The sequence below is a fragment of the Stegastes partitus genome, unplaced genomic scaffold, assembly GCF_000690725.1.
Source record: "Stegastes partitus isolate 25-593 unplaced genomic scaffold, Stegastes_partitus-1.0.2 Scaffold25, whole genome shotgun sequence".
NCBI lineage: Eukaryota > Metazoa > Chordata > Actinopteri > Pomacentridae > Stegastes > Stegastes partitus.
The window spans coordinates 416,885-437,019 of record NW_007577756.1 but is presented as its reverse complement, the minus strand read 5'-3'; the positions used below and the strand labels follow the sequence as shown (position 1 = coordinate 437,019).

Here is a 20,135-nt window from a genome sequence, read left to right as displayed (position 1 = left end):
TCCTTTTGAAGATGTTTTATTGAAAAAGTGTCCAAAATACAGAGCAGCTAGAAATCCCATTAATGACAGCACACTGCCATCTAGTGGCTCACACAGTGACGCTCGGACGTGGGACTAAAAAATGGAAACCGGTTCAGTGACAGACAGAAGATGTGGAGACGTTTTCAGAACTCGCTAAATGTCACATAACCAGCAAGTTAGTCCTTTCCATGAACATAACCAATCAAAAGGTGTCTGTACTGTTCATGCTGGCGCTGCTGAGGCTGAGTCTCTGAAATGTAACGCATGCAAGTTGACCAGACGAGAAGGAAGGAGCTCATCGGTTGTAAGGATGCATCGAGCCAGATGCAGATTTGATGTTTGTTTTGATGCTGCTGGGCATCTTTCCTGAGAAAGAAAAACAGGAAGAGATCAGCTTAATGTAGTTTATACGATTGTTCAACCCTCTGAACCTCAAAACCCACCAGCGAGTTAGAAAGGCTCTGTTTTTAAAACATACAGTCGTCCTCAAATGTATTCATTCCATCCCAATAAAGAAAAGGCAAAATTCACAATAGTCCCTCAAATAACTAGAAAATGAAAAAAGTAATAATAAATAAAAAAATTGCTAAATCATAATTCTGTGAAATAAGACATTGTTTTTGAGTGGTTTAAAAGAATAATTTCAAAAAACAAAACTGTTCTGGACAAATGAGAGCACTTTGATGATGAGCAGTGGGTCAAAATCCAAATACCTGTCAACAGGTACAGAAGTCTGACTGAGAGTTACAGAAAACACCTGATTGCAGTGATTGGCTCAAATGGTTGTTCAACTAAATATAAGTTTATGGGTCCCATCATGCTTGTTTGTTTGTGTTTTCTTTAAAAAAATATTTCTGTTGAACCACAATTCAAAAGCAACGTCATGGTTTTCATTCAATTTTTATTTATTCTTACTTTTGTCAATTTCAACTTATTTCAGTGACACCTGTCTTTTTCCTTCTTTAATGAGAGAGTATGAATACGTCTGAGGATGACTGTAAATCGTCACTCATTAGAGCCAGTAACTGTAAAATCTGAAAGAATTGACGGATTTGTAAAATTCTGGTGTTCTTTGACCTACTCGTCTGTCGGGTGTTACTCTCTCCCTAAACAATTAACTAAATCTAAGCCTACAATCAGGATATTTCATTAAAGTCATTTCATTCCAAATCTCATGACATTATTTGTGAAAAATAAGCCACGAGCGCCGCATTCTATTATAAAACTACCTGAAAATTGTGTGCTCCTCAACTGTGATGCCATTAGTGATTCAGCTGCTTCCAGCAGTCATGTGACAAAAATTCAGTGAGTTTTTGACTGAACTGCAGGATGCATTTACACAGAGCAGATAGACAAATAAAAAATGTATACGCCATGTAGAAATGCCACTATTCTTGACACTTTGTGTGCACTTTGAAAAATGTTGAGCAAACTGATTCCAGGTTTGTTTAGTTTTTGTAAAACAAATAATCAAATAAATGAAACCTTTGCTTTTACAGGTTATGATTAATTGATTATAGTATTTACTATGCAAATATCTTAAAGTAAAAGCTGTTTTAAAAACCTATGAATGAGTAGATGTGTCCAACCTTTGGAATGGTGCTGAACTCAGTCAGCTGAAGAGCAGCTATGGATATGTACAAAGAAAACATTTACATTTTGCCCTTAAAAGACTGAAATACTGCTAAGGTTCCATTATTGCAGCTACAAAAAGAAATATTCAGCTTGATGCCAAATGATAAGCCACAGAACCAGTAATACCAGCGTATTAATTAGCATTCTTCAGCTACAATTATTATCTTCATCATATCTGTACTTTTTCCTTGCTTTGGCTGTTACAGTCCTGTATAAAGGACAATTCATGCTTCCCAAGTCAGCATGTCTGCAAGGGTCCACATAACAAACATTTTGACATCTGCCCACATCACAGAGGGTCCGTATCAACCCCTCTACAGATGTCTGCATGTCACCCAAAATGTGTGACCACGTGCACTGTCCACACTGTGTTGTATCAACTGCACGTGTCAGAAAAAACAAACGGTGTTTAAAACAAGTTTCTGCTATGAAGAGAGACTCTACAAGGAGATTCTCAGTTCTCAACACCTTTATTATTCTTCATTTAAAGAGCTGTGATTGAAGTAGCTGCTGTTGAACTTAGGATGTGTTTGGATTTGTACATGCTTTCCACTGGCAGGGGGAAATCCTAATTTTGCAAAAATCCTGAGCCATGTTCTGCCCCTGTGCTTGGCTCACACCCAGGAACAATCCCATTGACATGGTGCTTCAGCCTAACCTGTAGCCAGCTCCTGTAAAGAGCAGCCAGCCTTTCAGAAACACCCACAGAAGCTCTGTGCCAGTTTCTGTGTTCGATATGAGGGCTAATACGACCGTCTGTTTAGTAGACCAAACATGTACCTATCGTATAAATACAGCCACGTGTCTTGCTGTCCTCTTTCATAGTCTGCATTGATCAGTTTATGGGGATGTGTAAAAGCATAAATCAGCCTTAATGCGGTGCTTGAGGTGAAATACTAACCCAGGTCTCCAGGTCTCCTACCTGGCTGTCCTTGCTGCTGTGGAGCCACAGGTCCTCCCATACCCGCTTGCTGGCCTGAACCACCTCCAATGGTGACCTGCTGTAAGGTAGGACCTCCGCTCATCATTTGCCCCTGTCCTTGGTGTCCTGGGGCTACAGGACCTGGGGGCCGACATTTAGAAAGTCCCTTTCCAAATGCAACAGCTGAGACTAGTGCATTAGTGTCAGTCGGGTTGAAAGATGGTTTGTTCTGTCGCATTGCTGCAAATCACATAAAAGGTTAACATTTATTCACTGTTAAAATAGTTGAAGGAAAAACAATCTGTGCAGGAAAAGTGCAACAAACCTGCATTTTCTGCCTCTCTGTCCTCACGAGGGTTGTTTAGCTTCTCCAGCAGGTTAGAGCACAGCTTGTTCAGCGTCTGGATCTGTTTCTGTTGATGAAAATATAACAAGGGGGCTTGAACAAAATACTGATTGAATGTTTTGTCATAATTCGAAAATTGTCCGTAGGTGTGAATGTGAGTGTGCTTGGTTGTCTGTCTCTAAGTGTAGCCCTGTGATAGACTGGTGACCTGTCCAGGGTGTCCCCCGCCTTCGCCCTAAGTCAGCTGAGATAGACTCCAGCCCCCCACGACCTTAATGAGGATTAAGCGGTGTATGGACGATGGATGCATATTTTGTCATATGAGTAAACCAGCACTGATCCAATCCACATGGTAAGTAGCTGACCTGTGCCACCTCGGGGCCAATACGTGCTGCCTCTGTACTCAGCTGCTTCTCCTGCTCCTCAACTTCTGGATCAGGTTTGGTCCGCAAGTAGTCCGGTACGATCTCGTGGCTGAACACTGGGACTCGCTGCTCTGTAAGTTTCTGAGGGGCGGTAGATGGAGAGGTCAGAGAAATGATTTTTTTAAAAAAGCAGCTGACACATCATTCAGCAGCTCTGACACTCACCGCCAAGTCCTCGTCTCGGTCTGGAGACAGAAGCAGCGGTATTATAACCTGGTTGCGAAAGGATGGTGTCTTCTCATTCCTGAGCAGTTTATTGATGGTATTCAGCTGGCCAGACAGGAGCGCAAAGTTGTCCAAAACAGAGGGCCTGAGGAATAGCAATTTAAAACACACATTAGCAGCATGTGAGTGGGAACAAAAAAGAATTTGTTAAAGCTTGAATACAGGACTATTTCTAAAACAATTAAATCTGCACCATAAAGCTCTGTATGTGTGCCAGATCTGAATCCATCCAAAGCAAAACACTATTCTGGATGTCTTCACAACATATGACATGTTTTCTATTTCCTGTGCAGATGAACTCCTTATACCACCGTCCAAAATAACTGGAAAAACAGAGTGCAAGTTCGGTTTCATATGATTCTCTGTTTATTTAATTCGGACAAAGCAAACCCTTAAAAACAGCAGATTTACTCACCATGTCAGACGCTCGTACTCGTTCTCCAGCTTATAAATGAAACTGTGCAGAGCGTTTTTAACATGAGCCACCCGAGAGATCAGCGACTCCACCGACGCCTCTAACTGCTTCTCTTCTCGTTGCTGAAAGACAAGAAAACTCGTCTAAAACGTGCTACAAACGACAAGAACCCACCAAACTAACACACTGGGATCTATGAGTACGTTAACCTTTATTCACCGTATCCTAGCTAAACGGCTACATAACTTAGCATGCTAACTTTAGCGAGTTCAACAACTAATTAAGCCAAAAACAAATAAAAGCAGCACAACGTATCCACACATATACCACTAACTAATGTAGTGAACTAAGTATCACGCTGTAGTTTACAGTATACTTTAAAATATTTACCTGCATAGCTGAACTACAGGCTGACTAGATGAAATCTAAACAACGCGGAACTACTTCCGGTTCACCGTTGTCACAATAAAAGCATGTGATTTCGCATTTATTTTTCCAGGAAACTGATACAGGATAAAAGTCAATGCAGTCCTGTGCAAAATTATTAAATGTCATATGGTTTAAAATTAAATCAGCTCCTAATAATTCTAGTAGTTCTATGTTGAACAGTATTTCCTCTTATGAGCAATCAAAAACACATACTTTAGAAAGAATATAATGAAAATACAGGGCCAAAAGTAGAAACTCAAAGCAACAAAACTGAACAAACCTGTAGTCACTGACACACAAGTAAGAAAATCTATGATCATTGAAAATAAACTGAGTAGAAAGTTATGCTAATTGCATGAACATGATTATAAAATGACTGGTGAACCTTTCCAATTTCAGACCTGTGAGCTCTGTCTGCATGTCTGAATCATCTTTTTTATTTTTATTTTCTCTTGTGACCATGTTAGCTGCTGCAAAGATGATGCCAACTAAATTTCATTGTATTTCTTGTACAATGACAATAAAGCTTCTTCTTTTTTTTTCATGGCTCCACATGGAAAATAGTTCCCAGAGGATTTTAAACATCGGATTGTGAGACTTGCACAGTCTAGCTCTGAAAAACAGACGGGTAAGTGCTGCAGACTTGGCTCAGAGGTTATCAATACAAATCTGCAGTTTCTGTTAGCTTCAGAATGATGACGATTTCAAGCAAACTGCCAAAACCACACAAGTCTTAAAGAAGAAAAAAGTCAAAACTATGTCCTGGCCAAGTATGATGCCTGATTTGAATCCAGTGGAATCCCCTTTTGTGGTGGTTTGAAGAAAAGAGGTAGAGCAACACGACCCCTAGAGCTGAATTTTGAAGCATTAGGTTTTACTGAGGCTTTTTTAATATAGTAAATCTACACCACTATACAAAGGCAAATACCTTACTGTTAAGCCTAGAAGTAAAGCAGTTACTGTAAAGTGATCACAGTTTTAATGATATGACATTTAAGTGGTATTGCACCGAGGTATGCTCACTGTTATATACTGTAATTGTGGGGATTCTGTAGAGGGTGTTTGACCCCTTGATGTTTTTCAGTGCCACATTCCAAATAGGCAGCAGCATGGTTTCTCTTCTTTCTCACATTTTCCACATTTATTGTTCTGTGTTAAGGCTTATGACACAGTTTCAGTAGTGTAAAAATAATGCCTAAGTCAATTTATTCAATGGAGAACTTGTGGTTTGAATTTTTGATATTTTCCCATAAACCACTGAAGCACAGAGTAGAGTATGAGGAACATTTTGAAACTCTTGAGCCTTATTCTCTTCTTCTCCTATTTCAGCCAGAAGACAGATCCCATGTTGCTCAAGCTCAGCTGCAAACACGTCCAGATGACGGTTCTATTGTGCAAGGTCCTCAAATTACGTAAATGAGTATCAGGATCAGAAACAGCTTTAATGGCCAAGTATGTACACAACATACAAGGAATTTGGTTTGGTGTCACCCTCAGAATGAACAAGGAATAATAGAAATAGGAAAATAAAAAATACAGTAAAATAACTATAGAAAGAAAAAAAAAGAAAAATAATTAAATAAAATAAATAACAATAAATAAAATAACAGACCACTGTCATTTTGCCAAAGACATATCCTATAATAATACCCTTTCCTCTATGCAGATTGAGGCATTTTTCCATATAGACAAATATCTTTGTGCATATTATGACACCCCCAAAATCTTGTGAAATTGGGTTTCTTTCTTTGTGCGTTTCATAACAGCAGATGGAGCCATAATCACCCCTGTGTCCAATTTTACCCACCCAGGGTCCCACTTATAATTTGCTCAATCTCTTGTTACCTCTTTTATTTCAAATTTTGATATATAACTCCATGTTTGGGAGAGCCATATGTGTAGAGCAAATATTTATCTTTAGAATGAACAACCTTTAAAACAGTAATAGTGATTGCAGACACTTAGGAACAGTGCATTGTGAAGTACTAAAAACTGTCCATAACAACACAGTGTATAATAATAATATAATAATAGTGTTTCAATAGTAGATCTGCAAAAGCAACAAGCATCACTTACAGCATATGAGACAAAGTGCACCAGTGGAAGGTGGACATGTTGCGTTTCACTGAAATATCACAGACTAGCATTAGTACTGGTAAAGTTATGTAGCTTGCCAGCTGCTGCATGTCGGAAAATTACATTATATATTCTAAGTAGGGCTGCAAGGTGGCGCAGTTGGTAGCACTGTTGCCTTGCAGCAAGAAGGTTGCCGGTGCGCGTCCCGGTGGGGGCACCAGAATCTTTATGCGTGGAGTTTGCATGTTCTCCCCATGCAGCGTGGGTTCTCTCTGGGTTCTCCGGCTTCCTCCCACACAGTCCAAAAACATGCTGAGGTTAATTGGTGATTCTAAATTGTCCGTAGGTGTGAATGTGAGTGTGCTTCGTTGTCTGTCTCTGAAGTCAGCTGGGATAGACTCCAGCCCCCCCCCCGCGCGACCCTAGTGAGGATTAAGCAGTGCATAGATAATGGATGGATTGATGGATATTCTAAGTACTAAACTATGTGTCAGTTACACCAATGAAATGCAAACAATTATTTTAGTATGCCATATTCATTACTTTTACAATTCTATAATTTCATTTGGGGATGCTTTTATTCAAAGCGATGCAAATCTGAGAGTAACTACAACACAAGCAAGGATCTAGTCAGGAGAAACAAAAAAAACATGACACTTTGCCTGTAAAACATTTTATTTTGAAAAAAGGGAAAGGCTCATTAGTGTTTCAGCAAAGTGTACAGTATAGACTCTAATAAGTGTTAAAGGGATGTTTTCTCCTAATTCTGATCCTCCAATCTCTGTACACAGAATTTCTAATTAAGGCTCTTGGTTGTCCTTCAGTAAACTCTTACATTTACTACCCTACAGAGTGACTCATTAGGTAAAGACACTAAAGCGTACAGCAGGGAAGAATCGATTCTGGCTCATTTCATCAGTTTTCACTACGTATGCTTGAAGGCAGTGTGAAGAGGAGAGTGCTACATGCTCTACATTTAATATCTGATGCATAGCACATGAGCGGAGGGAGAAGTTAAGCGCTTCATTCACAGTTCTGGTCCACCAGTGTAAACCTAATGATGAGCTTAGAAGAGGCTCTCTACGTTGCCCATTTCCACCACCACGGTCTTCAGCTGGGAGTAGTACTCGATTGTCACCTGGCCATTCTCTCTGCCAAAGCCTGTGGAGATAATGAGAGAATAGCGCATTTTATTGTCACTCATGCAATTCAGGTCACTTGCTGCGTGCTCATTAAATTATAACACAGCGACTTACATCCTCGTTCAGATCATTTAAACCTCACAACACCCTACCTGAATTTTTGTATCCTCCAAAAGGCATTTCCACAGGGCTGGTGTTGTAGTTATTGATGAAGCAGGTCCCTGCCTCCAGATTCTCAGCCACACGATGTGCTCGAGAAATGTCCCTGCAGGCAGAGGAAAAAAATATATATATATTTTTTTAAATCTGTGCAAACACAATTAATCATGTGACCCCAAAACATGTGGGTGATGGTGGGTTTGAAAGATGTTATCTTACTCATCTGTGGCTTAACATTTTGTCAAGTCGTGTCCAGTCCATGTCGGTACAGGACTTTATATTGCAGTGAAAAATGTGCTCACAGTGAGAAAAATAGTGACATGAGCAAAAAAAAAAAAAAAACTCCAAAAACTCCTGGGAGTTTAGACGTTTACAGCAGCTATTGTGCAATGCATTAAACTTGGAAACTTTTCTTGGCTGCACTGTAGAAACCTTGAACCACAGCTAACACAAAGCAATAAATGTATTATCTTCAAGAGCAAACTAGCAGCATTGCTGTATGCAGCTCGTGTGTTCCTCTGCCAACCTGGTGAAGACTCCTGAAGCCAGTCCATAGGTTGTGTTGTTTGCTCTCTTGATCACTTCTTCCTCCGTGTCAAAGGGCATGACAGACATGACGGGGCCAAAAATCTCCTCCTTCACGCAGGTCATGTCGTCTCTGCAGTTATCTGTGCCGACAGAGATGAGTGAGTGCAACATATGATACATACTGGCTGGGGCATCAAACATGCAGATAGTGTAAAATCCCAAAGCTAATGAGTGTTTCAGACATACCAAGGACACAGGGTGACATAAAGTACCCTGCTTTCAGTTTGGGGTCACTGGGGACAAAAGGGTCTCCTCCACAAAGCACTCTGCCTCCCTGGAAGACAAACATAGAACTTTAATAATCAAAATAAATAATAATGAAGACTTAAATCAACTTAAGTGAATGATTGGCGGTACTATTAAAATTGATTGAATCACTCAACAATTGCTCAATCTCCCAAATCTAATAATCTGAAGAATATTACTGCACCTCAGCTTTGGCCTGGCTGACGTATTTCAGCACTTTGTCCAACTGTGGCTTGCTGATCAGCGCTCCCATCCGGGTGCCGTCCAGCAGTGGGTCTCCCACAGGGATGGCCTTGGTCCTCTTGACCACTTCCTCCAGGAACTGCGGCATGATCTCTTTCTGCACAAACACTCTGGTCCCATTGCAACACACCTACATTTTTCAGACAGACATGCTACACTGTGAAAGCTGACGGAGTTTGTCTCGGATCAGGTCGAGTCTGGCAACACGATCCATAAATGACGGAACCCTGCAGTCTCACCTGGCCCTGCGTCAGGAAGTTAGCCATGAGTGCTCCCTTCACTGCGTTCTCCAGCTCACAGTCTTTGAAGATGATCAGGGGAGATTTCCCTCCGAGCTCCAGAGTCACCTGCTTCACCCCCTTTGCAGACATTTCCATGATCTGAGAGTGAAGACAGCAGGGATTGGTGGTGTGGGTTTTTATGTACGAGGGCTGTGGTCTCCACACTGACTGCCTAATTGTTTGTTCGATGTGCTCCCATCCCACCAAATTCTCATTAGTTAGACAATAGCTGGTGTTACTTTTGGAAGGAGAAAAGCGATGCATCAATAGCCTTCCAGGATTATTCTAGTATTTTTGGCAGCAGGAGGAACAGACTTTGAACTGACTAACAAATCCAACATTTAGAGTTAATATCAGATAAGATCACGTTTTTGTGGAGCGCTGTCCAAACTAACTGCCACCATGTCAAAGGCAATGTCAGTGAGGTTGCATTTTGTTTAAACAGAAGCAAACTTAAAGAAAACAGAAGTTTGTATATCGCAGCTCAACAAGCAACCTGGCAGATCATTTAAAAACAGGAGGCTGAGTTGCCTGGATTACATTCCTCAATGGTTCATGTCCTGAGATCACCCATTTATGTAGCTGCAGTTTTAGAAACTATATGATTCTGGTCAGATGCACACTAATCAGCTCCAGATCTGTTATCATTTCAGTATAAAAGTTCAAATAATTAACTTGCTGCAAGTGCTAGCTTCTTATGTTGATTTAGAATTAATTTAATCTAAAAGAAACATTATAATTTTCCTTTGCACATTTCAAGATGTGGACATTACATGCACTGTGATCTTGCACGTACTCAGGCAAAACGTTTTCCTATTCCTGTACACTGTAAATACTTCTATGACTTCTAGTTGGCTTTACAATTTCTTGGATTTACTACACTTTGAAACACTAGTTGCTGTATTGTTTTGTTTTTTTAATCTTTTATCTTGTATTATCTTTCTTTAAAATATACTGTGGAGATGGGTGTAATTGGTGGCAAACGGCAGTGAAGAGAGGTGTGGGGTAGAGCTCAGGAGATTAGTGTCAGGTGAGTTGATGGGTCCAGGTGCTGCTGCTCTGCCTAATTGTGGATATGCTTGTGCACATAGTAGGGTGCTGGCCCGGGAGAAGGGGAGAGAAGGCCAAGGAGGAGGATCTCTGCCTGCGTTGGGGAGATAGAAGACGCCGACTGGAGAGCGCGTGCTGCAGACACGCAGCCGCTTTGTGTTGTTTCTCTGTTTTGTGCTGGGTTTGGCGCCGTACAGCAAATAAAGACTGTGGACCAGCGACAATTCGTGTGTCTGTGCTGGGGGGAACCCACGGAGGTAGCGAGACGGCTACATGTACTAATTGTATTTATGGTTATGTCAAATTTCTCCTATGTAACTACCTACCAGGCAATAAAACAGACTCTGATAAAGCTAGCAGATGAAGGTCCATTTGGCTCATTTAAAGATAACATTAATAAATACCCAGTAGTCAACTAAGATTTTTTGGGGGCCAACTACAGTCCTGCTCTCTACCTTTTTGCCAGTTGGAACGCTGCCAGTGAAGGAGACTTTGGCGACCGTCGGGTGACCGCAGAGCAAGGTGCCGGTCTCTGCTCCGCCTTGGACCACACAGAAGAGCCCATCAGGTACCCCTGCCTCTTTGTAGATCTCCGCCAGGATGACAGCAGTCACAGGAGTCATGGGAGAGGGCTTGAACACCATGGCGTTACCTGGCGGCACAACCACAGTCTGGGTTTTTCATGCTGAATGTGAACTTGGGGGGGCGACTACGTACTACAACAAGCATGATGGGTTCAGCAAAGGCAGTGGGCCTGTGTTGTCTTATTTCACAGGAATCTGCATTTTCTTGGTATTTCATCAACAAAAACGTCTTCATGTGTATGTAAATGAAGCCCCAATTAACAAAACCCTTCCCAATAGGGACAGACTGATTATCGGCGATTATTGTGGCAGATACTTGTCATTTTTCTGATTATCTGTATTTTTATTGACCTATTATCGATACATTAAATGCGCTGCTTTAGGTCTTCCAGGGGACAGCGTCCTAATCTAATCACTCCAATATCTATTTTACATATTCAGTTATAGTCTCCCTTATTGATGAGGGAGGCTAGTTATGAATGACAGGTTCTCTGCTATCACATGCTGTTAAAGCATTTAATGTGTATTGGTTTCTACACAAACAAACCAACAGAAAAAGCTGATAGGATAATTGATAGACAAATAGCTGTTACCGGCAGCCCTTTATATTTCAGTTTCTTTTATTAACACACATTCAGCAGAACATGTTTGTGTGTGTGTGTGTGCATAACCTAATTAGCTCATAAGAAAGCCAAACTGAGAAAAAGAAGAAAGTAGATTGCTCATTCTAACCTTTATTCTCTATTATGCACACACTCCAAACTGCAGCTGAATTCACAATATAGCTGCTCTTATTTAAGTGAAGTAAAGTGCAGGTTCACAACATTTTGACATTTGCTATATTTAATGTGGGTGACACAATACATACAGCTACAAACTCACCACATGCCAGAGCAGGAGCAGACTTCGTTACTGCAATCTGGAAGGGGTAGTTAAACGCACCGATTCCCGCACACACACCGAGGGGCTCCCTCCTGGTGTAAGAAAACGCTCCACCAGGAAGCTGGATGTGCTGGCCTGCAGTGAATCACAACACGCCCCCCCAACGTTAAAAACAACACCAGGCTAAGGTTCTCCACTTATGGGAAACTCAGTGCACCCACCTGAAAGAGTTCCAGCAAGGCCAGCGTAATATTCCATGCTCTGCCAGGCAACATCAATATCCACCAGCGCTTCAGTGATGGACTTGCCATTGTTGATCACCTCTATCTTTGCAATCTTCTCCCTTCTTTCCTATTTTAAGATACGATAATTCTTTATTGACATGATAATTTAATTGGAACAAAACAGCTTTAAGCTTATGCAATCATAAAATCTTCCTTTATGTGCCATCAAAGAAGCGACGCAGACTCATCAAAGGTTGATATTGTGCAAATGTGGGCCAGCAGTAAAAGCAGGCGGGGGCAAGCATGTGGTTTCTAATGAATAACTAGTGTCTTACTGCATGCCTGCAAGTCAGCTCCAATTATTGTTGCACAACGCTGAAACCAAACTGCATAACTTCCCCGTCTGCTGAGGGTTATGACACAACAGCTTGACCGTCTCACCCTGATAATGCGGGCGGCCTCGAGCATCACCCGGGCCCTCTCCATGCCCGCCATCTTGCGCCATGTTAGGTAGGCGGTGTGGGCACTCTGCATGGCTTCGTCCACCTCCTCGGCCCCACAGGGGACCAGCTGACACAAGACTCGGCCTGCAGACGAAAGAGGGCGAACAGGTTACAAATGACAGAAGTTTGGTGGAACTGATAGCTGAGTAGCCGGCGCACAGACCACATGGGTGCAAATGCCCTGACATTTGAGCAGCAAGTTCCTGGTTTGATTCCTGACTGGGCACTATTTGCTGCATTCTCCTATTCTCTTTCCCCAGGCATAAAGGCATAAAAAATTGCCCCAAATGAATATTAAGGCAAAACACTACAGGTGAACAAAGTAAACAAATGCATGTTAGTGAAGTTTGTGTTATTCAAAATTCTGATAAGAAGATTTATATTTTTAAAGCTAACGTGAATTGGTTTCAGATATTGGTAATCAGTCTCCTTGATTATCAATAATCAGTATTAGTCCTGGGCTGCATGGTAGCTTGGTGGTTAGCAGCTCGCAGCGAGAGGATCCCCAGTTCGCGTCCCGGTTAGGACACCTGGGATCTTTCTGCGTGGAGTTTGCATGTTCTCCCTGTGCAGCGTGGGTTCTCTCAGAGTTCTCCGGCTTCCTCCCACAAGGTCCAAAAATATGTTGAGTTAACTGGTGACTCTAAATTGTCCGTAGGTGTGAGTGTGCTTGGTTATCTGTCTCTTAAGTGTAGCCCTGTGACAGACTGAGTCAGCTGGGATGGACTCCAGCCCCCTCGCGACCCTAGTGAGGATTAAGCCGTGTATAGATGATGGATGGATGGATGGATGGTATTACATGGGGGACATGTTGGATATCTCTTTTAATCGTACCATAAATAATAAATAAATGAATAAAAATACTGTCAACCGCCATGTTTGTAGGAAAAAAAAAAAAGGTTGCATGAATCAGGCTGTGAATGACATATGAAAACACTTAATTAAAAACCCTGAGAATATAGGCAGGAGCACAACTGGGAAGTTTGGTATATTGAACTGGGAAGCCACATTTAGCACAGTGAACTATCTTTTTAGAGTTGCTGTGCAGAACAGTGTGAAAACGTTGTAGAGGCTGTAAAACTGCAACGATCAATTGCATATTGAGTCAACTATTAACCAGATAGGGGAAGGAGGAGTGTTCTTGGTTTTCCTTCATGTTCTTACATCCACGCAGCATTAAATCCCAGTAACTCCACCCCAACTAAGGGGAAAAAAAAGAAAAACACCAAGTTTCAGTTACATAATAAGCTGTCCTTGTTAACCCCAACGCACTCCCAATAACCTACCGACCTTTAAACAGCACTTACACATTGACTTAAGATAAATTATTCAAACTCATTTTCCTCAGGAGAAGCATCAAACCCGGAAGTGGACATTTAATGAGTTATATATTTAATAAGCTGTATTCACCAGTTGCAGGCTCAAACACGGGCTCTGCGTTCTTCTCCTGCCGGGGCTTCACTCGTTTCCCTCCCCAGTAGTTCAGAGGCTCTGTGACCACCAGAGATCCCGTGGAGGCTCCGGACATCGCGTCGAGGATTGACTGGGCCATTTTCAGACAGAGAGGTTCCTGCAAGAGCACAACAAATCCTTCAGGAAAAGGAAAAACCAAACCAAGCATGAATAAAAAATAATGTTTAAGGACCACCGCGTGTAGCTAACTGTCCGCGCTGCTAACGTGCAGCTAGCAGCATGCTAGCTAAACTAGCGACGGGAGATTTTAAATACTGGGACACGCAGTAGACAGATAACTGTACTTTACCGTTGATGCTCCTGCAGACGGACTGGGAGGTGGAAACCGACGCCAAGTCACATTTAAGGCTCGTTTCACGCCCCTACAAGCGGCCAGGACACACCTCCTCCTTCATGCTAACGCTCGGTAGCCTCTGGGCTGCGTCTCTGCAGCTAGCGGACACAACCGAAGGAGATGAAAAGGAGGAAGCAACAGGTGCTTTACAAGCAACACAGGCGGACTCAGGACGAAGGAAGGTGCAAAAGTCAAATGAATACTGTCTGAATTCTGTTTACTTCTTTCGGGTTTGTGCGGGCCGCCACAAAGTGACGCTGTCGTGGTTTATTGGGACGCTTTTTCATCAGGAAGTAGTCGGACCCCTTGTCATCAGTTCTGTCCCGAGTCCACACTCAGTAGTCCAAAGTGAAAACCTGTTTACAGAAATGTTTGCACATTTGTCAAAAATCGATACGTGAAACCTCAACCAATGCTGTTTTATAAGTAGTTTAAATATAACGGTGTTATTTATAATACAATTTTAATTTAAATATTAGAGTTAGGACCCCACATTATTACATAATAAACAGATTTACGAGACTGATTTAAATATTGAGGTTAAAACAATACGTTTTATAAAACAAATTTACAATTATATAGTTAGGACCCTACAGTGTTGTATAAAATGTCAATCTATCCAGTTTAAATATTAAGGATGACCCCTACAGTATTGTATTTTATATAAATGTACCATAACCTAAATATTAAGACTCTAAAATATTGTATTTGTCAGACAAATTCACCAAATCAAATTAAAATATTTAAGACCCTGAAATATTTATTATACAAATTTACTAATGTAAATATTACAGACCTGTATCATATATTATACAAATTTACCTGACCAATTTAAACATTAAGGGTATGGCCTTACAATATTATATATGATATACACATTTGCCTCATTTGCATATTAGGCTTTAGATCATACAGTAAGTGTTAAGAGTAAATTAAACATTAGTTGTTGTATATTGTGCAGATATACCTGATTTAAATATTAAGGATAAGACTCAACAATGTTATATATTATTTAAATGTATCCAACTTAAATATAGATTTAAAAATTCTTATGTTATATATATATTCCAAATAAAGCTGACAGAATTAAATATTAAGGTTAGAACCATATGATACTTATTTGTTAGTTTACCAAACTAATTCAAGCATGATTAGATCACAGTATTATTTATTATATATATGTGCCTGACTAATTTCAGTAATACAGTAAAATAAAGTAAAAAGGACACACTTTTAAAATGTAATCATAAAATTTTTTTTATTAATATGTAAGATACAGGCATTGACGTACAATAATACTGAAAATGGATCAGAAGTTATTGTGCTGAGTACATGGCAGACATGTGTAACCTTTGGTAATTAACAGAATTAAGAACAACTTCTCTTTCTCTAACTTCTAAGCAAAACAACTCTTAAAGTTAAATAAACAACACAAATGAGAAATCAAACACAAAGTAGTGATACAGTAGCTGCAGCAGATTGGACGTTGGCTCCAGCACCAGCGGTTCTGTCTGTGCTCTGATGCAGATGTCGTGACGGCAGGCAGCTGATTAGGAGAACTTGGCCGCCTGAGGAGGAGGACCCAGGAAGCCTCCAGCCTGCTTCGTAGCTGCTCTGGAGGGCGCGAGGCCAAGCATCTTCTGAATGTTCTGGAAGGAAAAACACCAAAATATGTCCCTCAAAAACAAGGTAACTGAAGATTCTAGTCACACAGGTTTATATGAAGAATCTGGATTCCTGGCAGATACTTCTAATGTGCACAGATCCAGCAACACTTCCAGTTTATAAAACAACTTTAGTGTGCTTTGGGACTAGTCAGCAAATATCATAAAAGTACCAAAACCAACAATAAGTGTACTGAATTAAAAGTGTTAAAGCCTGAAAAATCCTTTGTTCTTCTGAGCCACAGAGCTCCATTGTTGTCAAAAAAAAGCCATTAGCAGCACATCACATGCATTGGCTGACGCACACTGTAGTTTTTTTTTTTTTATCATTATATAATCCCTCATACACAAACACAAATACTCATTATAACATCAAAAATGTACAAATCCGCAGCTGAAAATAGTCCCACAGTTCTGCCAAAAGCTTCAAGTAGCAGCTGTTTTAAATGATAAATTATTTGTTCACATCATCAGTGGGAATTTGTGTGACTGAGTTGAATGCTACAGCAAGGTGACACACGTTGGTTTCTTCCACGGGGTTTGTTGCCAATACAAAATATAGAACAACACCACCCTTATCCTTCTGAGTGTGGCAGATTTTTCTTGTTCAAAAGCGAGAACGACTGTTATCTACGTGGTGCATTAATGGGATTTTGATGAGTGTGTCACTGAATTTTCCAATCTATGTAGCAATTAATGACTAGTTTGAGTATAGTTGTTTTTTAATCAAGTTCCTAATGATCTTTAAAATGTCAACAAAGCTGAAATCTGTAGCCTGTTAATGAGGCTGTTAAAGCTCATTACACATCAGAGAAGAAAATAAAGCTGGATATAAGAAAATGAAAGCATTAAAACGTTATAAAGTTTGGCCAGAGGGGGGCGCCACAGGACACAGCATGCTGTTACCTTAAAAAACCTCTGTGTCCTCACAGCACAGATCTTTACCATCAAGCCTCAGTGACTTAATTAATGTCACAGCTGTAGTATTTGATTATGTGAGGTCATGGGGGCCTCATATAATTAATGGTGTAAAAAGGAGGATTGAGGGATAGTAATGTGAAAGTACACGTAGCTAAAAAACACCAACATCAACTCTGAGTGTCCCATATCTCCAAGTTTAGATGTTTACCTGTCTGATGGACATGGTGCAGAGGATGTAGAGGAAGATGAATGAGCAGTCGGTGTAATCCTCTCCCAGCAGGTTGCGATGTGACAGTCCCTGGATGTAGGACAGCGGCACGAACGGCAATTTGGCCACTACTCTTCCATCGAAACTATAAACATACACAAAAAAATGATAGTTAAAAAAAATTATACACATTAAAAGTAATGGACCAGAGAAATAACAGAAGACTCTGGGCGACACAAACTGAAGGCCAATTCATGGTTTCTACATTAAGTACACATCAGTTTGCACGGTTTGTCTGAGTTCATTCCTGATTTTAGATTGCACTTCCTGTGATGTCACGATTGCGTACATCGTGTTGTCGATGCTAAAACGATATACTGTGCAGCCCTGAACGAGAGCTACCAATCGAAGCACCTCCAAAATCTGGAGACACTCGTGTACTTCGCTACATGACGATGAGAAAAGCATGAATTGGCCTTTACACTCACCTCTTATTTTCTTATTTATTTTTGTCAGATTTTTAAAATCAACGAGAAAAATATATTTAAAAAAACTTTTACTCTGGTGCAACTTACATGGAGTTGAACATCCCCATCAAAGCTGTGAAGCAGAATCCGATGGCAAACATGGACTTCATGCGCACCTGCAAACAAACAATATTAAGAAATGACAGTTTGAATCTAGATGACATGTGACAACAGTCTACTAAACTCCAGGATGACAACAATCACAGACATTAAACTTAACCAATACTTGTTCACTGTAAACAAACTCACCATGGAGAGGTCTCTGTTGTTGTTCTTCAGTTTCTCTTCCTGTCTTTCTGTAATCCATTCAGACACAGACATCACTTACTACACAACACTGTCATCGTGAGGAAACGCTCATAAATGCAGCATGAGGTCTTCCTGTTATGAGACCATTTTGTTTACTGATTTCTTACCAATCTTCTTCTTCTGTTGACGTCCAGCAGATTCAGTGATGGTTTCCTTTTTCTTCTCAACTAACAGCAGATAAACAACAGTGAATGCTTTACACCACTCAGAGAGAAACAGTCAATAGGAGGATATGAGGCTCACGCAGGAGTCACTTACGTTTTTTGCTTTGTTTTTCTACTTCGGCCTTTAGCCTCTTGTACTTTTCAGTCCGATACACCAGAACCCAGGTAATTCCTGAGAAGAAAATCAGAACACGTAAAAAAAGAAGAAGAAGAAGAAGAAGAAACAAAAAAAGACTTTTCCTGCATGGACAAACGAGAGGGTTTGAGCCAATGCTAGAGGAAAATCACCAGCATCAAAATGATAAAATAATAATTTAAAAAAAGAAATTAATTTTAAGCAGTTTTGCTGTCTCATTTACACAACTTTATTTCATTTTTTAATTTAAATATCTATTAACCTCAATTATGAAGAATTAAATGCATTATAACGAAAGGAAGAATATAAATCACTAAAATCGTCCCTGAAGACTTTTATTTTGAAGATGGAACCGGAACATAGGACCGTGCACATTAGCTTACTCAGCTAAGCTAAATCCGTTCACTAACGTGCAAATTGTAACTCAACAAAAGATCCAAAATGGGAAAATTGCAAATATAAATAACGTCGACAACGTATCCAAACTGTGTAATTGAGAATATTAGCATTTTTAAATATACTCTCGGTTTAGTGGACGATAGTAAAGCGGCTGCCTGCTTCCGACCAGCGTGTCGAGCTGTCAGAAGGATTCGACTCACCTTCGGCTAACAGCGCCGTGCAGACAGAGATGAACACGATCAGGATAGTGTCCGCAAACATGGTACTCATGATGGTATCGTCCCGGTTATCCGACCTTAGACAGGAACAACGTTCAATTGAGATTACCGATGAAGCCCTGAGCACATCTCAGTGAGCAAAGCTTCTGTCTCGCAGAGCTCAGTCAGCAGTACGGCGGAAGTCACACAGCTCAGGAGCACTTCCGGGTCACAGCACCGAGCACGAAAACGTCACGTTAATGACACAAAACTGTTGTACAACCAACAAGAAATAAAATACAAAAACAGTAAAAGTGTTTTTTTTTTTTTTTTTTTACAACCAACAAGAAATAAAATACAAAAACAGTAAAAGTGTTTTTTTTTTTTTTCTTTACTCGGTTTTTGGATTCTATTTGTACAAATTAGTGCATTGATAAAGTCATACTTAATCAAAAATAAAAGCCTAAATTTGAATTTAAATTCATATTTACAGGCCCCAGACTTCTTAGGGTCCCAAGAAACCAGGTCGACTTAATATTATTTGGGTCTGCATATTTCAATTATTCCAAACATTCACTTCTAAAGTACTCCATCTTTTATCTTGTAGCCCTGAGCAGTGTAGCTACTATGACAATTAGTGAGGTATGTTGAGCCAGAAGTCAGAGTTTTCTATGTTACCAAGGTGCAAACCTCTCAGAAACGTCCCCCAAAGGTTGTTTTTTTGTACCTTATGCTGACTGGGGTTTTAGGTTTTGTCAAGCCAGCTAGCACAAAGAAAACCTGGATATATCAAACCTGCTTCATAGCACACCTCTCTGAGCTTGCAGAGTTTTAATCAATAAAATAAAATTATTTTATTAATCCTGAAGGAAATTGCTCCACACATCCAGCACTGTTGCCTCGCAGCTAGGAGGTCGCCGGTTCGCATCCCGGTGAGGACACCTGGGATCTTTCTGCATGGAGTTTGCATGTTCTCCCTGTGCAGTGTGGGTTCTCTGACTTCCTCCCACACAGTCCAAAAACATGTTGAGGTTAATTGGTGATTCTAAATTGTCCGTAGGTGTGAATGTGAGTGTGCTTGGTTGTCTGTCTCTAAGTGTAGCCCTGTGATAGACTGGTGACCTGTCCAGGGTGTCCCCTGCCTTCACCCTGAGTCAGCTGGGATAGACTCCAGCCCCCCATGACCCTAGTGAGGATTAAGTGGTGTATAGATAATGGATGGATGGATGGATTTTATTGGGCCTATTGCAGTTTTAAGTACTTCACAGATAACTGATAGATCAATAATTTTTACCCAATACTGTGAAAAAAGATGACTCTTCATACTTGATTTATTTTAGTACGTATATTTTTAACTTGTTTCCACGCTTGTCTTCTCTTTGCTCCACGTTATCACAGCCTGCAGTT

At 40.6% G+C, this 20,135-nt stretch overlaps 3 protein-coding genes across 4 annotated transcripts; all 3 read right to left on the bottom strand.

Annotated features, from left to right (window-relative positions):
• med8 (mediator complex subunit 8) lies at positions 1 to 4,451 on the bottom strand. 2 transcript variants are annotated; one of them, XM_008296946.1, is made up of 7 exons: positions 4,380 to 4,451; positions 3,990 to 4,111; positions 3,515 to 3,659; positions 3,290 to 3,430; positions 2,904 to 2,991; positions 2,558 to 2,818; positions 1 to 387 (listed from the first exon to the last, which is right to left on the bottom strand). In XM_008296946.1, exons 1-7 carry the CDS (start codon positions 4,383 to 4,385, stop codon positions 317 to 319), a joined length of 834 nt encoding a protein of 277 aa, XP_008295168.1. In that variant the 5' UTR covers positions 4,386 to 4,451; the 3' UTR covers positions 1 to 316. The 2 variants fall into 2 exon arrangements, with proteins under 2 accessions (XP_008295168.1, XP_008295175.1); XM_008296953.1 differs by having other exon boundaries at positions 2,579 to 2,818.
• Positions 4,452 to 7,151: 2,700 nt separating this feature from the next.
• On the bottom strand, positions 7,152 to 14,225 carry aldh9a1a.1 (aldehyde dehydrogenase 9 family, member A1a, tandem duplicate 1). Its single transcript, XM_008296936.1, has 12 exons — positions 14,159 to 14,225; positions 13,807 to 13,966; positions 12,335 to 12,480; positions 11,891 to 12,020; positions 11,670 to 11,804; positions 10,659 to 10,855; positions 9,112 to 9,252; positions 8,814 to 9,002; positions 8,570 to 8,657; positions 8,322 to 8,463; positions 7,789 to 7,901; positions 7,152 to 7,655 (listed from the first exon to the last, which is right to left on the bottom strand). The coding sequence occupies exons 2-12, from the start codon at positions 13,946 to 13,948 to the stop codon at positions 7,561 to 7,563; spliced, it is 1,518 nt and encodes a 505-aa protein (XP_008295158.1). The 5' UTR covers positions 13,949 to 13,966; positions 14,159 to 14,225; the 3' UTR covers positions 7,152 to 7,560.
• A 1,209-nt stretch (positions 14,226 to 15,434) lies between these two features.
• On the bottom strand, positions 15,435 to 18,935 carry tmco1 (transmembrane and coiled-coil domains 1). The gene is made up of 7 exons (XM_008296928.1): positions 18,732 to 18,935; positions 18,091 to 18,168; positions 17,940 to 17,999; positions 17,773 to 17,819; positions 17,572 to 17,639; positions 16,997 to 17,141; positions 15,435 to 15,852 (listed from the first exon to the last, which is right to left on the bottom strand). Exons 1-7 carry the CDS (start codon positions 18,799 to 18,801, stop codon positions 15,754 to 15,756), a joined length of 567 nt encoding a protein of 188 aa, XP_008295150.1. The 5' UTR covers positions 18,802 to 18,935; the 3' UTR covers positions 15,435 to 15,753.
• Positions 18,936 to 20,135: the final 1,200 nt, after the last annotated feature.

Coding starts and splice junctions, on each gene's coding strand:
- med8 (XM_008296946.1), bottom strand. Junction 3,431..3,514: donor ACCGAGACGAGGACTTGGCG/GTGAGTGTCAGA, acceptor ACCGCCCCTCAG/AAACTTACAGAGCAGCGAGT. Junction 388..2,557: donor TAGGAGACCTGGAGACCTGG/GTTAGTATTTCA, acceptor TTTCTTTCTCAG/GAAAGATGCCCAGCAGCATC.
- aldh9a1a.1 (XM_008296936.1), bottom strand. CDS start 13,948: ATGGCCCAGTCAATCCTCGACGCGATGTCCGGAGCCTCCACGGGATCT. Junction 9,253..10,658: donor GCGTTCCAACTGGCAAAAAG/GTAGAGAGCAGG, acceptor CTTCACTCTCAG/ATCATGGAAATGTCTGCAAA. Junction 7,902..8,321: donor GCTTCAGGAGTCTTCACCAG/GTTGGCAGAGGA, acceptor CTCTGCCTGCAG/GGACATTTCTCGAGCACATC.
- tmco1 (XM_008296928.1), bottom strand. CDS start 18,801: ATGAGTACCATGTTTGCGGACACTATCCTGATCGTGTTCATCTCTGTC. Junction 18,169..18,731: donor CACGGCGCTGTTAGCCGAAG/GTGAGTCGAATC, acceptor TTTTCTTCTCAG/GAATTACCTGGGTTCTGGTG. Junction 17,640..17,772: donor ACAACAGAGACCTCTCCATG/GTGAGTTTGTTT, acceptor GTTTGTTTGCAG/GTGCGCATGAAGTCCATGTT.